The 16003-nt window shown below is 52.3% G+C and overlaps 2 protein-coding genes across 7 annotated transcripts in view; one reads left to right on the forward strand and one right to left on the reverse strand.

The window, feature by feature from the left end:
* Positions 1-33: 33 nt before the first annotated feature.
* BYSL (bystin like) lies at positions 34-10420 on the forward strand. The gene is made up of 7 exons (XM_060615506.3): positions 34-624; positions 4063-4225; positions 6299-6437; positions 6779-6912; positions 7481-7641; positions 7809-7911; positions 8433-10420. Exons 1-7 carry the CDS (start codon positions 360-362, stop codon positions 8776-8778), a joined length of 1311 nt encoding a protein of 436 aa, XP_060471489.1. The 5' UTR covers positions 34-359; the 3' UTR covers positions 8779-10420.
* A 326-nt stretch (positions 10421-10746) lies between these two features.
* Positions 10747-16003, reverse strand: part of CCND3 (cyclin D3) — a 98450-nt gene continuing 93193 nt past the window's right edge. For all 6 annotated transcript variants that reach the window (XM_060615523.3, XM_060615521.3, XM_060615520.3 and 3 more), the window contains 3 exons: positions 13328-13487; positions 12437-12573; positions 10747-11944 (listed from right to left, as the gene is read on the reverse strand). In XM_060615523.3, coding sequence (XP_060471506.1) covers positions 11777-11944; positions 12437-12573; positions 13328-13487 — 465 coding nt within the window. In that variant the 3' untranslated portion in view covers positions 10747-11776. The remainder of the gene's footprint in view (positions 11945-12436; positions 12574-13327; positions 13488-16003) is intronic.

The raw sequence follows: 16003 nt of genomic DNA on the forward strand, positions 1-16003 counted from the left end.
CACCTCCTGGGTGACGCCTCCGGTGACGTCATGGCTCCCAGCTCCAAGTTCACGTTTTGCTGGGCACAGAAGGTCTAGATCCATGAAGGTAGAAAGTCATGGCTCGGACTGCCACCACTTCGAGAAGCCAGCGTTAAGTGCAATGAGATCATTCGGAAGTCCAGATCCAGGACCCGTGAGCTCTTTTAGGGGGTGTGGCGGCGCTGATGGCATCCTAGCCTCCGAACGCTAGGTGGCGCCGTGAACTCCGTGGGCGGTGGGGGGGGCTCTTGGGAGCTGGAAGTTCGTTGCGCAAGCGCACTTTAGGCTTTTTCCTCTGGCTCCACGTGTGAACCTTTCCGGCAAAGTTTTCCGGGAAAATGCCCAAGTTCAAGGCGGCTCGCGGAGCCGCAGGTCAGGAAAAACATGCGCCCCTGGCTGAGCAGATCCTGGCTGGGGACGCGGTGCGAGCAGGGTCCCGGGAAAAGCGGCGGGGTCGCGGGACCGGAGAAGAGGAAGAGTACGTGGGGCCCAGGCTGACCCGACGGATTTTGCAACAAGCGCGGCAGCAGCAGGAGGAGCTGGAGGCCGAGCATGGGACTGGGGACAAGCCCGCAGCACCACGGGAGCGCACCACGCGGCTGGGTGAGTGGCAGGGGGTGTGTGCCAGGAATAGGGTGGTTGGTTGTGGGGAAGAGAGGTAGACGGCCGAAAGGTATCCGGCAGGGAGGAGTTTGGAATGAGAAAATAAAATAAATAAGGGGTCCGCATTACATCCTTGCAAAAGTAATGACTCTTGCAAAGGGTTTCCCCAGTCCTGGAGCAGATTTAGAGTAGTCAGAGCCCTCCACGCCCACTTGTAGTTTTTAAGTATTCGCTTCTGGGCATCCCCGAAGTTGGACCAACAGGAAGTAATTGCTCACGCCGCAAAGAATTCCTAACATTTATCTATTTGTTCTATAAATACTTGTGGGATGTCTAGCCTGTGCTTTGCACTGCGCTAGGAGTTTACATGGTTTGGGTAAAGAGGAAAACAAGAAAGACATGTGTCTGACTTCAAGATCTTGCAGTCTAGCCCAACAGAGAGACAACTATTGGGATAATACATTTCATGACAACGAAAACATAGCTTCTCTTATAACAGTAGCATCACTTTTGATGGTCAGGCTTCCCAGACTGCGTGACCTTCGTGCCTGAGACCCGAAAACCGAGTGGTGAGTGCTCTGAGCAGAAACAACAATATTGTTTAGGAGCCAAAGAGGAAGAGAAACTAATTAGAAGATGGTCAGTATTTTTTATTAGGGTGGAAGTGTGGTCCTCCCAGTTGTTTAATCTGTTTCTCAGATCTCATCTTTCATCTGTCCTGAGAGCAGTGTTTGACACAGTTGAACACTGGTCTCCTGGCTTCAGCATCTTTACTTGGCTTCTAAGCCATCACATTCCTGTTTTACTACTTCCTCACCTCTCAGCATCTTTTGCTGGCTCCTCTTTTGTCCTCAGCCTCTTATTGATGTGCCACAAGGTTCAGTTTTTGGACCTCTTCTCTTCACAGCACTTCTCTGTTGCTGTCGTCGGTTTCTCAGTTTAAGTATATTCTATTTGGTGACTGCTCCCAACTTTGTATTCTCGCCTTGATCTTTTCCGTGAAAATCAGATTCTCCTATTTCAGCTGCCTATTTGGCATCTCCAATTTGAAGTCTAATAGACGTCTCAAATCAGTATGTCCAAAACAGAAATCCTGATCTTCTCTCCAAACCGGCTCCTCCCACTGTCCTCCTCGTCTCAGATAGTAGCATGATTTCCTTCCATTTGCTCGAGACAGAAACCTCGAACCCCTGTCTTTCCCCACATCTGATCTGTTAGGAAATCCTGTTGACTCTCCCTTCAAAATATATCCAGAGTTAGATCACTTCTCATCACCTCAGAACACAGTCCTATTTGAGCCACCGTAATCTCTCCCCTGGATCATTGTAGTAGCTTCCTCATTAGTCTCCCATACCCCCTCCAGTCTACTCTTAACTCAACAGCTAGAGGACTACAGAGACCTACATGATCTGCCCTTGTTGCCAGTCTGGCCTCTTCTTTCCCCTCGCCCTCTTCATCCATACAGGCTTTATTGTTCCTTAAACATAGTAAGTTAGGGCTTTTGCCCTGGTTATTCCTTCTGTTTTCATAACCCTGGAGGCTAATTCCCCTGATTCTTCGCCTTCTCAGAGAGGCTGCCCTAGCCACTCCGTTAAAAATGGAAACACACCCCCCTCCCCTGTTTCCACACTCCCAACTTCTCTGCTCTGCCCTATGTCTTTTTTCGTAGCACTTGTCTTCTTTTGATACTTATTATCGTCTATCTCCCTGATTAAAACATAAGCCCCGTAAGTTTCTCTTTTACACTGATTTTTTTCAACACTCAGAACAGTACCTCACATATAGTAGGCGCCCAGTGTTTGCTGAGTGAATGGGTTAATGATAGTAAGTTAGGTAGGAGCCAAATCTACAAAAGACTTGGAGGCTGTGTTCAGGATTTAAAGCTATCCTAAACACTGGGAGGCTATTGGAGAATATGGAGACCAATTAGGGGACTGTTGAACTAACACGGGCAAGAGATGATGCTGATCTAGGCTTAGGCAAAGCTGTGAAGGATTTGAGAGATAGTGTGTGAAGTAGAATTAAATAGGACTTGGTAATTGTGTCTTGGGGTGAAGGGAGGGGATGAGGCAGGCCTGCCAGGTTCTGGCTTAGCAGTGGGTGGATGGTAGTGCTCTTTACTTAGACATGGAACACAGTGAGTAGTGTAGACCTATAGTGTAGACCTAGGAGGGAAGGAGTGAGTTCAGTTGATGACAGGTGAGATTTGAATTGCCTGTGGGTCAACCCCAAGCTGCCATACAGGAGGCAGCTGGAGTTAGTATCTGGGGTAAAGGGAAATCTACCTACAAGCCCAGATTTGAGATTTGTCAGCATGGGGAAACAAAACGTCTGGTGCACCCCCCCTTTCCCATTTGGCTTTTGTCACACGCTGCCTCTGTTCTTAAGGAGCTGGTCACGTGTAGCATTTTATTTTTCTGCGTGGACTATTAACATCCCTTTCCAAATGGCCAGCCGGCTGGAGTCTTCCAAGAATCAGTTATAAAAATGGGTTGTTTCACTGAAATCTGAACTCCATTGCCTGGCCTCAAGGCCCTCCACAGTCCGGCTTTACTTTACCCATCTAATCTTATTTCTTGCTACTGCCTATCAGATACTCTCGTGACCAAGCCTTCCTGCCAGTGTTGTTACCCAGGTCTGGACCACACTCTTCCATCTCCCTTACTGCCTATCCAGAGCCTAACCATCCTCTGCTCTCACCCCCTTCTGTGTGCCTGTGGTATATTTTGTCTCTACCACTCATTTTGGCCTGTCACGAAGCCCTACAATGTGTGTAGGACAGGGGTGAAGAATGCATAATCTAAACCCGGACTACCTGCCTTAGGCAAGTTACTTAACTTTCCTTTTCCTGTACTTCCAAGTCCCCATCTGAAACTGGGTAGAACGAGGGCACCTCTCTTGGTGTTAGGAAGGTTATGTATAGTCTTTAGAATAGTTCCTGCTATATGACTGACTGTGTAGCGTGTCAGCAGTTACTCGTTGGCATCGCTATCTCCTTGGTTCACGTTTGTACATTTTTTTCCTCAAGACTGTAAGCCCTTGGGGGCACCTGGGTGGCTCAGTCGGTTAAGCGTCAGCCTTCAGCTCAGGTCATGATCTCACAGTCCGTGAGTTCAAGCCCCGAATCAGGCTCTGTGCTGACAGCTCAGAGCCGGGAGCCTGCTTTGGATTCTGTGTCTCCTCTCTCTCTGCCCCTCCCCTGCTCATGCTCTGTCTCAAAAATAAATAAAAACATTTTTTAAAAAATTAAAAAAAAGAAAAGACTGTAAGCCCTTGGGAACAGGAAGCTAGCGGGCACTTCATCACTTCCACTGCACCCATCTGTATCTGCTGCAAGCACATGTGAGGCCTGCATGCACATCATGGGTAAAGTTGAATTGACCTCTACATCCCTCAGCCGCTGCTTGCCTTGCTTATCCATTGCATCTCCTCTTCTAGGTCCAGGGGTCCCGCGGGATGGATCAGATGACGAGGACGAGGAGTGGCCCACCCTGGAGAAGGCTGCCACAATGACAGGGGCAGGCCATCATGCAGAAGTGGTTGTGGACCCCGAGGATGAGCGTGCCATTGAGATGTTCATGAACAAGAACCCTCCTGCCAGGTAGAGCTGGCGTGGCCTGGGATTAGGGGTGTCAGGTCCTGGTGGCAGCTTTCCACAGGGAAGCACATGTCCTGGTAGTTTTGATTCCCTACATTTGGGAAGGGTCCGAGCATAGCTAGTTGTGGGGAACGAACTTGGCAAAATTGGCCCATCTTCAAAGGACCTATCTGAGTGAGAATGAACTAGACCTCCTGCCCATCTGTCTGTCTGCCTGTGGGAGAACTGCCCGGACTGCCTGGGGAAACAGCTGCCGGGCCTTTTTTCAGGCCTGTGGGGCGACCCATCTCTTTGCCTTTGGTCTTGGCATGCTCAGTTGTCTTACTGCTATGTTCGGTTTCCTTGGCCAGATCTCTTTCGTACTCTCAGCTTCATTTCATCCAGGGTTTCTCAGCCTCCTCACTATTGGCATTTGGAGCTGGATAATTCTTTTTTTGTGGAGGCCGTCCTGTGCAATGTAGAATGTTTAGCAGCATGCCTGACTTCCACTCACTGGATACCATTGGTGACCTTTCCCCCATCACGACAACCAAAAAATGTCTCCAGACGTTGCCACATGTTTCCTGATGGGCACAATCACCTCCTGTTAGAAGCACAGTTTGTTGTCGTGTATACTAAATGGCGGCTCCACAACATGCAGGCATTTAAGCTCCTGTGATCAAACTCTTACGCCCCTCGATTTTGATCCAGGGGAGGGGAGTCTAAAGGATAAAGGCCGTCAACTAGTTCATTCCGACCCTGTGACACTTAACATGACACTGTTCTTGGTTCTTGGGCTTTTTCGGGGCTGATGTATCTCTCATTGCTGGTAATACCGAGGAAAGACAGGGAAGCTGAATGATTAAGTTCCGTGGTCGCTTATTTGAGAATCCAGAGTCGGACGCTTAACTGACAGTCGCTGAGACGCCCCCGTAACACATCACTCTGATATGATGGGTAGGATGATTTCATAGCTTGCAGTAAATAAAAGAGTAATGCTACCAGAAACAGGGGTTCCCGACAGTCTTGAGAATTGATGGTTGGCACCTTCCGAAAGCAGATCCAGAGCCACGTGAACTCAGCAGAGGCCCATTTAGTTTGGGGCTCAGTATTGTATAAAAGTACCTGAACTTTAGAACCTGAAAGACCAGGGTTTGACTCTCCCCACTTGAGAGCTCTGAGAGCTTGATTGAGTTATTGACCTGTCTGGGTATCAGTTCCTGTGTCTGAATAATGATGGTAATGACACTTCTATCAGATGTTGCACTGACTACATGGAATAACATCTGGAAAGTCCTGCTTCAGCGCCTGGTGTTGAAAAAACAGGAGCCATTTTAAAAATACCTTAGCATTATTTTACCAAAGCACACTGTGACAGTAATTCTGAATTCTCGTGATAGAGTTATGTTCGATGCACTCTGTGGAAGGAACCTGAGAGAAACATCATACTCTTAGAAATATCTCCATAAATTTTAATAAATTAAATTGAGGGGATGTTTGTGTCACAGCCACCCCCTTAATGGCTCCAGCTACTTGAAATCTTGGTAAAAAACTGAGATGTGTCTCTAGAGAGGTCAGACTAGAATTTTGTAATTGGAGAGTCCTCAACATATTATCGGCGAGTGGTGAATGTGTTTGAAACAGGCAACGCTTACTACATACTTGCTGTGTGCCAACAGTGCCAAATACTGGACATGCGTTAACTCATGTAATCCTTACGGTAACTTTATGAGGAGGTACTGTTCTTATCCCTGGTTCACAGACGAGGAAACTGAGGCATAGAGAGACCAAGGAGCATGCCCAGGGTCATGTAGGGAGAGGAAGAGCCAGAATTTGAACCCAGGCAGACTGATTACAGAGTCCTGGTTCTTCACCTCCACACAACCGTCAGCTTTGTCCCAGGTCGGTTGACCTTTGGGTCCTCTGCACCCTGCAGGGATTCTGTGGTGGGCAGTAAGACCCAGGGAGACTGGGGCCGCACATCCCAGCGGGATCACAGATGTACTGGAGCTCACAAGGGACTGTGGGGGGAGTGTAGAGCTTCCTGGACTGGCCACAGCCCTCCCTGCTTCCCTCCCGCACCTTCCTTACTCCTAGGCGCACCCTGGCTGACATCATCATGGAGAAGCTGACCGAGAAGCAGACGGAAGTTGAGACGGTCATGTCAGAGGTGTCAGGCTTTCCTATGCCGCAGTTGGACCCCCGGGTTCTGGAGGTCTACAGAGGGGTCCGGGAGGTAAGAGCTGAGTGGAGAGCCATGATGAAATACCCTCCCAGGGGCCGTGGGCTCGCACTAAGGGTTTGGGTGCCCACGTCTTGTACAAATGAGGCATGGTGGCCAAGAGCATGTTAAGAGCCCAAGTGCGTAGGTTCAGATTTCTGCTCTGCCACTCAGGGACTTGGTGGCCTTGGGGAAGATTATTTAACTGTGGTCTTGGTTTCCCCATCTGGAAAATGAGGGTGCTGATGACATACCCTTCAGAATTGTTGTGAGGATTGAGCTAATCTGTGCCAGACGGGGACCTGGCACACGGCGCACGTGTCATTGACGGTGATGATTTGCGCTCGCCTCTGCAGGTGTTATCTAAGTACCGCAGTGGGAAGCTGCCCAAGGCCTTCAAGATCATCCCCGCCCTCTCCAACTGGGAGCAGATCCTCTACGTTACAGAGCCCGAGGCCTGGACAGCAGCCGCCATGTACCAAGCCACGAGGTGGAGTAGATGGGGGTTCGGGTGGCCTGGGGTCTGTAGGTAAATGCTGGCTGTGGGGAGACAGGCTTTCTCTGCCTTGGCCGTTACATTTGAGCTTTGCCCCAGAGCTCTGTCTTGTGCTTCTGTAGGTCACTGTTTTCCCAGCTTTTCCCGTTTCCATGTTTTGGGGCCCGGGCCCTGTTGAGACTCTCCTGTGATGAGTTTCCAGGAGAAAGGCTTATAACTACTGGAGCACAGCTCCTGGGGTGTCAGAGTGGCCTCCAAAGCCTGTGGCTCCCTGGGCATGCTCGGGTCCCCTGCGACACCAGGGTGGAGAGAACGAACCCATGTCGGGGAGGGAAAGTGAACAGAGGAGAGCTGTGGCTCCCCCAGGACAGAGCGTTCATTCTGTTTAGGTACCCCTCGTAGCCCGTCCCGTTCCCTTCCTAACGTGGCAGGTGTAGCAGGCACACAGGTCGCTTCCGCACACCCCTCGAATGTCCAGTGTTCACCGTCCACAGTGTATTTAAAATGCCAGCCCTGGGCTATCATGTGAGCTGGAGTCTCCCCCATATCTTCCCCAAAATAGGATTTTTGCCTCTAACCTCAAGGAACGCATGGCCCAGCGCTTCTACAATCTTGTCCTGCTCCCCCGGGTACGAGATGACATCGCTGAATACAAACGACTCAACTTCCACCTCTACATGGCACTCAAGAAGGCCCTGTTCAAGCCCGGAGCCTGGTTTAAAGGTGGGAACTGGGGAGGCCGCTGAGAGAGGGAGGGGCTAGAGCGCCTGCAGGTGAAAGCAACAAGCCTGACAGGAGATGACTGTCTCGGGTGGGTGGGGGGTGCTTCCTGCTGTGGCTCTCTCCTCTCACCCTGGGCTCAAAGTGCCTTCCCCTCTGACCCTCCCCAGGGATCCTGATCCCACTGTGTGAGTCTGGCACCTGTACCCTCCGGGAAGCCATCATCGTGGGTAGCATCATCACCAAATGCTCCATCCCTGTGTTGCACTCCAGGTAGTGTTGGGGGGAGCGGGGAAGAGGACTATGAGTCAGGAGGGATCCAGATAGGAGAATCCCAGGACTGGGGCTGGAGGGGATGGACAGAGTGAGGAAGGAGCTAGGAGCAGCCCTGGATCTGTGGGTTGTTTAAGCTGTTGGGTGTGTTACTACCCCAACAGAATGTAAGTTCCCCCGAAACAGGATCCCCACCTGGCACAGTAAATAGTTGAATGAATGAATAGGGAACATGAGAAGAAAGGATGTTAGGGGTGGAGATCTTCAGGTGCTTGAATGTATTCTAGCCAGGTACTGAGACGAGCAGGCTGAACCAGAGGTAGGGATTTGGGGTGAATGTGTATACAGCTGGTGACTGAGGCCGAGGAGTAGAAGCTGGGGTAGGTGAGAAGGAGGCCTGAGATGGCCCCCTTAGGAATAGGCACGGTGCAGGGGCCAGCAGAGGAGAGGAGGGGAAGAGGCAGGGGAGAGGGTGGACCTTGCCTCCAGTACCTCCCCCACCACTGACCCTTCCTCACCAGTGCAGCCATGCTGAAGATTGCCGAGATGGAATACAGCGGTGCCAACAGCATCTTCCTTCGGCTGCTGCTGGATAAGAAGTACGCGCTGCCCTACCGGGTGCTGGACGCCCTGGTCTTCCACTTCCTGGGCTTCCGGACAGAGAGGCGCGAACTGCCCGTGCTCTGGCACCAGTGCCTCCTGACTTTGGTCCAGCGCTACAAGGCAGACCTGGCCACAGATCAGAAGGAGGCCCTCTTGGAACTGCTCCGGCTGCAGCCCCATCCACAGCTGTCCCCTGAGATCAGGCGTGAACTTCAGAGCGCAGTGCCCCGAGACGTGGAAGATGTTCCTGTCACCATGGAGTGAGGAAGGTTACTCGCCCTGGTCTGAGGGGCATGGGGGTGGGAGGGACACCAGGATCCCTGCTGGGGACACTGAGATTTTACAGCTGAAGTCCCAGATCAGGGCAGGGAGAGTGGTCCCAGGCATCTGTGGCTCCCTGTGCCTGACAGGGAGGATTAAGGGTCTGGCTGGGCCCTTCTTCCATCCTAGGCCTTCGTCCCTGTTCGGTTGTGAGATGTAACTTGAGATGCCACATGCCAGCATCCCCACTCCCTGACTGGGGCTTGGAATAGGTTCTTTTTCTCAGGCTCTTGTGTCAAGTCACTGGGATAGGGATAAAAACCAAAGGCAGGTATTTATTGAACTTTTGTGTTTTGATGTGATCGATGGAGATCTTTGTGCTTTCCCTCTTTAGCTGGAGGGAAGTTCTTCTCTGTTCCTGTCGAGGAGTGCATTCTTGCCAGTTTACAGAGGATACCCCCATCTCCTTATTCTACAAGTTTGTCTCCACGCCCTACCCACCCTATTAGCCCCTTGAGGCATCCTCTGCCTTCAACTTGAGGCAGAGGCTACTTTGGAGGTTGTTCAAAAGATGGTCCTGTCTCTGCTGTGGGTGGATTGCTGCAGGAGAAAGTCCCTAGAGGAAACTGAGGCTACAGAGGCAAGAAAATCAGGCCCCGGAAGGAGTAGATCCAGAGTCCCCACCAGACAGTTTTTCTAAATTTCTTGGCTAATTTAAAGTTTTAGACCAGGGATTGGCAGACTAGAGTCATATGCCCATTTTCTTATTGCCCATGAGGTAAGAATGATTTTTACATTTTTTAAATGGTTAGGAAAAAATTAATAGTATTTTGTGAGAGATGAAAATTCTATGAAATTCACATTTCAGTGTCCATAAGTAAAGTTGTGTTGGGACGCAGCCGTGCCTAGCCACTTGATTTTTATGGTTGCTTTCATGCTCCAGCAGCAGAACTGAGCACAGTTGACCCTTGAACAGTGCAGGGCTTACGGGCACCAACCCCCCACATAGCCAAAAATCTGCGTGTAATTTTTGACTCCCCAAACTTAACTACCAGTAACTTAACTACAATGTTTTGTAGGTTATGTCACATATATAGTATTCTGTCAAGTACACCTGAGAAAAGAAAATGTTGAGAAAATCACAAAATACATTTAGAGCACAATTCACACTGTATGAATACCATACGTTTATATGTCTCCTGGAAAAAAAATCTGTGCAGAAGAGGACCTGCAGGGTTAAAGCCCACGTTACCTAAGAGTCAGCCGTACGGTCCTGCTAGAACGCTGCTTATTTACTTTTGAAAACGTGAATTCGTTCCAACCCAGTTAATGCATTTGGGAAGAAGTTGATCACAAATTTCCCGTTTATATGCAGTTTTCTCTAAGAAACACTAGGTGGGAACTGCCCAGCGGAGACCAGCCAGGCGACACCACCTGCACGTGCCTCCGACAAGTACCCAGAGCAGCCTCTGCTCACCTTGCATGGAGAGCCACACCCACACCTGGTGGCTTCGCTCACCTTCCACAGCCTTCTGACCTCTGCTTCCACATACTTCAGGTCTTTTCCAAGATAAAAGGGCTGTGTCCTAGTACAGGTTTCTTAACCTTTTAAACTGAAAACTGGGTTATCCACTTTATTTCCTTTTAAGAAATGTGTCACTCATTAAGTTTTTTTGAGTATTGTGCCTCAAGCCCGGTTTCCCATGAGCCCTGTGGTTTTTATTGTGCAATTTTGCATGGTGCAGTGAATTTTAGGAATGCGTACATCCCATTGTAAAGCAGAGCTGACTATATCTGGGGCAGAAACCAAATGACCCACAAAGCCTGAAATACTTACTTCCTGGCCCCTTACAGAAATGGCTTGTGGTGATCTCTGCATGATGACCCTTGACTTCTGCCCTGCTTCCCTCATGCAGCCCAGAAACGGCTTTTCCCCATAGCACCATCCAATCCAAGAAGCCAAAGCCAGGCTTATTCCAGAATCTTTATTAAGGTAGCATGATGGTCCTGGGCCACCAGCCTGGACCTTGTGGCCGTAGGAAAGACCTGTGTCAACAGGGCTTGCCTCCCTCTCCAGACAGGGGCTCAGTCACCTCCAGTTTATCCCTACTCCATCCCCCACCCCCAGAGAGGGGCAGAGGGCCAGAGGGAGAGGAGGGCATGGCCCTACCCCAGGCTGTAGCAGCTCCTTGGCCACAAAGATCCTCCAGCCAGTAGCAGAGGGGAGGGATGCAGCAACCACCAGGGTTACCACCGCGTGTGGGGTCGATGGGCCCCACCACACCCTCTTTCAGTTGTCCTCAAAGCAATTAATAAATTAAAACAACTTCTTCCTTCACCCTAACCCCCCTCAATCACACAGGAGAAGCTGAGCAGAAAGCAAAGCAAGGAGGGATTGGTTGGTTCTTGCCCGCCCCTCGGACAGAGGCCTGGTCCCTCCCTCTAGGAGCAGCTGCACGCACGGATTATATTGGGGCCTCCAAAGCGTGTCAGGAGGAGCTGTCCAGACTGTTTCCCCTCACACATGTCTATCAGCATCTCTGAGATCTCTTCAGAAAGACCCCAATCCAAATACATTAACTCTGGAAGGTGCAACACCTTTACAAGGCACTGGGGGCATTTTGGCATTTGAGAACACGAGAGCCCCAGAAATAAGGGGGCCTCAAAAAGGAACGCTGGTGCATGTATTTTACCTACTTCAATTTCATTTCTGACCAGCCTGGCCCACCGCCAGCTAGGATCAGGGAAAGAGCAGAGCCGGTCAGACGCAGGGAAAAGGAGGAGCCTGGCGGGCCACCCAAACACGGCTGGCCAGGCCCCTTAGTGCACACTGCAGGGATAGGTAGGGCCTGCCCCCTTCAGCTTGGGGAGGGGCGAACAGGAGGGGGCCCCCTCAAGCTTCCGATGTGGCATGGCGTGGCTCGTTCCTGCAGGCAGGGAGGGGGGGTGGCGGTGTCCCTTCCTCTGCTGCCAGTGGCCACTGGAGGGGGCCTCTCCGGGGCTACAGGTGAATGGCTGTGACATCTGTGGGAGTGCTGGTCTGGCTGGGCCCCTGGCTACTGGAGCCCCTGGGGGCTTTGGGTGCCGGGCTGGGCGAGGTCTGGGCCGCTTCTCTGAGGCTCTCCCTGAGCGCAGCTTCAATCTGCTCCTGACAGGCCCGCAGGCAGTCCTGCAAACATGGGGGAACAGCGAAGAGTGACTGCTGGGTGGAGGGCAGAAGGTCCCCTTTGGAATGAAGGGTCTGCTTCCCACCCCCACAGCATCTGGCAGCAGAAGCAGGTGAGGGACACCTTCCAGCACACAGGGAAGTTGGGAGGTTAGGCCACAACCCAGCCCCAGGAATCAGCCTTCAGTTCTAAGAAACTGGCAAGAGGATGTGGCAAGGGAGTGTGAGAGCAGCCCAATAATCTGACAGCACCCCCACCCCCACTCTTGCACATCATCTGGCAGGAAAAGGGCACCCAGGAACAGTGCCCTTCAACCCACCCAAGCCACCCTTCTCCAGACCAAGACAGAAGGCCACAGAAGCCCCAGGGGTGGGGCACCTGAAACCAGGAGTGGAGACCAGGCTAGGGATGCATTCCTCCCTCTGCTGGAGGCTCAGGGAATAGCACTGCTTGAGGAAGTGCTGACCGGCCACAGCCGGCGCCCCTGCACTCACCACCTCTGTGCCTGTGATCCCTGCCAGCAGCTCGGTGAGCTCGTCCCCAGTCGTGGAGCACGCGCCCAGGCCTTGCACTGCAGCCCCAATGCTGCCCGTGGCGATCATGGACGGTGGGTACATGGCAAAGGTGTAATCTTGGAAAGGAAGAGGGAACCATGAGGCAAAGGCTTTAAAGATCATGGCCAGCACGGACTTCCTATTGCTCCAAAAATGCCAGGCACCGAGAATAGAGCTGAGGGCATACCAGAAACCCCAGCAGTGAGTACTATAAGAGCAACGAGGGAGAAAGGCAGGAAGGGGCCTCTCCTAGAGAGGACCAGGATGAACAGGAAACTTGCACAAGTGTGTCTGCTCCAAGGTGGTCGGTGAGTGTGCCAGGGACCAGAGAGTGAAGGAGTCTCTCCCTGGTGTGGAAACAAAACTAGGGTCAAGAGACCTTGGTTGTGCTCCCAACTTAATGACTGTGAGACCCTGAGCAAGTCACTTCTCCAAGCCACTTACAGACCGGTGGTCTCTAAAATCCCATACAGCTCTGCAGCGCCTGGGTGGCTCAGTTGGTTAAGTGTCCAACTTCAGCTCAGGTCACGATCTCTTGGTTCACGAGTTCGAGCCCCGTGTGACAGCTCAGAGCCTGGAGCCTGCTTCAGATTCTGTGTCCCCTCTCTGCCCCTCCCCCACTCACACTGTGTCTCTCTCAAAAATAAACACTAAAAAGAAAAAAAAAATCCCATACAGCTCTGATCATGTTCTGCTGCCTCTTCTGAGCCTCCAGAAGAGAGATAATATTGACAAATTTTGAGAGGAGTATGAAGCAGAATCCAGTTACCTCCCACCCTTCCAAGTATTCGTATTTCCCTCACCTGGCAAAAATGTATATAGGGCTCTTACCTGTAGCACAAAGGGCCAAAAAGGTCTGGGCATGTTTTTTGACCAAGGCCTGCCGGTCACGGGGCAGAGAGAGCCGGTGCAGAATGAGGGCCAGGAAATCATGGGCAATCACAGCAGCCAGGTCCCACTTGAGCTTCCCCAGGACCAGCACCTCCCAGTCCTGGTGTTTGGGAAAGAGGGTGGAGTCAGTGGCTGAAGAAGGGAAGGGTAGGGAGTAAAGCAGAAATGTCACAGGGAAGGAAGCCCATCAAACTTGAAGGCGAGGGCCCCAGTTCTGCTTCTGGGTTTAAGGGCCGGCGTTGTGGAATAGGGAGTTCAGGGTGCGGAAGAATTGGGGGCACTTGCTTTGAGCATCTACTGCTCATTTACAAGGTGCCAGAACTACGTGTTTGATATGAACTGTCTCTTTCAATCCTGTTTGGTTCTCTTTCGGGGGCCAATAAGCCAGGCCTTCTCCTGACTTCGTGCAGGGCTCGGAGTACTTCTCCGGCTAAGGTTGAACGAAAAGACTGCAGCGGCAGGCATCACAACCTTGAGCCTCCTCTGGGGTGAAGCAGAAAGGCTCTCCGTAATCCCAAGGATTTGTGAAAGGGGAGATCACCACTAGCCTCTCCAGTCCTGCATCCCAGCCAAGTCTGCACCTCTTGAAGACACTCAAATGAGCGTGAGGCCATGCCTCCTGTGACACACCCACTGAACCAACCCTGAGGTTCCTCAAAGGAGAGGTTGCCCAACTTAAGCCACATCCCACAGTGTTGGTGGGACACTGGGGGTGAGTCCTGAGACACAGCACCCCACGCCACCTGGAACCACAGTGGCTTTACCTGGAACCACAGTGGCTAGTGTCACTGAAGTCTCAGGAAGCGAAGCAGAGGCTCAGCCAGGCAGGACAGATCCAGGCGATCCTTGAGGGACCAAATAGCATCTCCACCTGCCCAGAGCTGCATACCACTGCTACGTCCTGGAGGAGGCTGGGCACCCCACCCAATCCACTCATCTGAGGTTCCTAGTCATGGCCCCGTTTCTGAGTTGCACACATGAGGATTTCTTCACTGTTTTATCACAGGAAGGAACTCACGGGTTTGGCCCCTTACTGAGGCAGAAATGGCAACCCCACCCAACCTCTTCCAGGCCGTCAGTCACAGCTGTCCCTCTCCCGGCCCCCACCTAGGTGTCATCCTCCTAAATCAGCCCCAAGCCTCTCACAGGGCCCTACAGAAAATGGCCTGGCCCAGAGCCAAAAGAAGTTGGGCCGAGAAGCCAGCATTCTACTCATGCTTGCCCCAGTTCTCTAGCTCCTAACCCAGAAGTGACCAGAAAACACCTACCCTCCAAGGAAAGATCTGGAAGGTGACTTGCAATGGGGGTCTCCCTGTGGGGAGGGGGTCCCATGTAAGGGAAGGCAGCCACCCTACCCTGTATCTGGGCAACTCCTGAGAATCTCAGCCCTCGCCTGGTGGGGAACACACCCCTGGGAGCGATTAGTGGTGGTGGCTGGCAGCTCGTATCACATCTGTAGGCTTTAAGGCCACCTGGGCTAGCCTGGAGACCCAGACCCTCCTCAGCCGCTTCAGTGCAGTGCTGAGGCAGGACGGGGACCTTTCCCTCCTTCTCTGGGCCTCGACCGCCCTCTGCTGCAACAAGGGTTTGGACTGACTGGAGTTCTGTGCAGTCCCTTCCAACTCTGTCCTTGTAAGACGACATCTGCACACTCCACCCCCGGCTCAGGCACAGGGAAAAGATGAAGAGTCCTTGTGGCCTGTTCTGAAAGACTACCCTCACACAAAGGCACACAAACCATGCCAGTCTTTTCACAAAAAGGAAGTACCCTTCTACCTTCCAGCCCAAACCCCTCCAGAAACATCTTGCTTGCTGGCCCTGGAAGCCAGCTCCACCTTCAGACTTGCCAAAAACTACCAGATTCATCACAAAGAGCCGTGGGGCCTCCCGGATTCCCAACTCTGGCCTCCTACTCCCATCTCTGAGAGCTACTTGGCAGGAAGAGGAATCCTGTTCCTCGACAAGCAGCAGTCGGGGGCCCCAGTACCCTGGCTTCCCGGCCAGCCAATCACAGCAGCCTGCATACTGCCCTCCTCCCCAGGAGATGGGGCCCAGAGACTCCTCTCAGGGTCAGAAGAAGACTTGGCCGCCGCGGAGCAAGGTGGAGGAAGGTGCCAGCTCACCCATCCTCTCCCCCAGGGCCCCCAGGAGATGATCCGCCTGCCCTGAATAACCTCTTCCAGATCCAAGCGGCTTCCCCACCTCCTCTCCAGGCTCAGTGGGGGAAAGAGAGCCTTGACTCCCTTGCCCTGCCTCGGGAAGAGCCCAGCCCAAGTTCCCAGCAAGGGGCCCAGGGAGCCACTTCCCAAACCACAGGAGTGACAGCAGCTCCCCACAGGGTTATGAAAGACCTCGGTCAGAGTGGGTGGGCCGGGGGAGGGGGCATCATTATCACATCGGAAGCAGCTGCAGTTCAGCTCCCGGGCTATCCCTCAGCTCTGGCCTTTGGCTAAGGGGGAAAGGGAGAGGTGGATCCCACCAGGCCTGAAGCAGCTGCTCGAGTTCCTCAGAATGAGGACCTGGAAGGAGCTAGCTCTTCTGGGATAGAAAAGGAAGGAAAGAAGGTAGGATGACAACTCCTTGGCCCTTCCTGAGAGCAATCAGGGCCTGACTTTA

This window comes from Panthera onca, chromosome B2, assembly GCF_046562875.1.
Source record: "Panthera onca isolate mPanOnc1 chromosome B2, mPanOnc1 haplotype 2, whole genome shotgun sequence".
NCBI classification, from domain to species: Eukaryota; Metazoa; Chordata; class Mammalia; order Carnivora; family Felidae; genus Panthera; species Panthera onca.

Coding starts and splice junctions, on each gene's coding strand:
- BYSL (XM_060615506.3), top strand. CDS start 360: ATGCCCAAGTTCAAGGCGGCTCGCGGAGCCGCAGGTCAGGAAAAACAT. Junction 6,913..7,480: donor GCCATGTACCAAGCCACGAG/GTGGAGTAGATG, acceptor TCCCCAAAATAG/GATTTTTGCCTCTAACCTCA. Junction 7,912..8,432: donor ATCCCTGTGTTGCACTCCAG/GTAGTGTTGGGG, acceptor CTTCCTCACCAG/TGCAGCCATGCTGAAGATTG.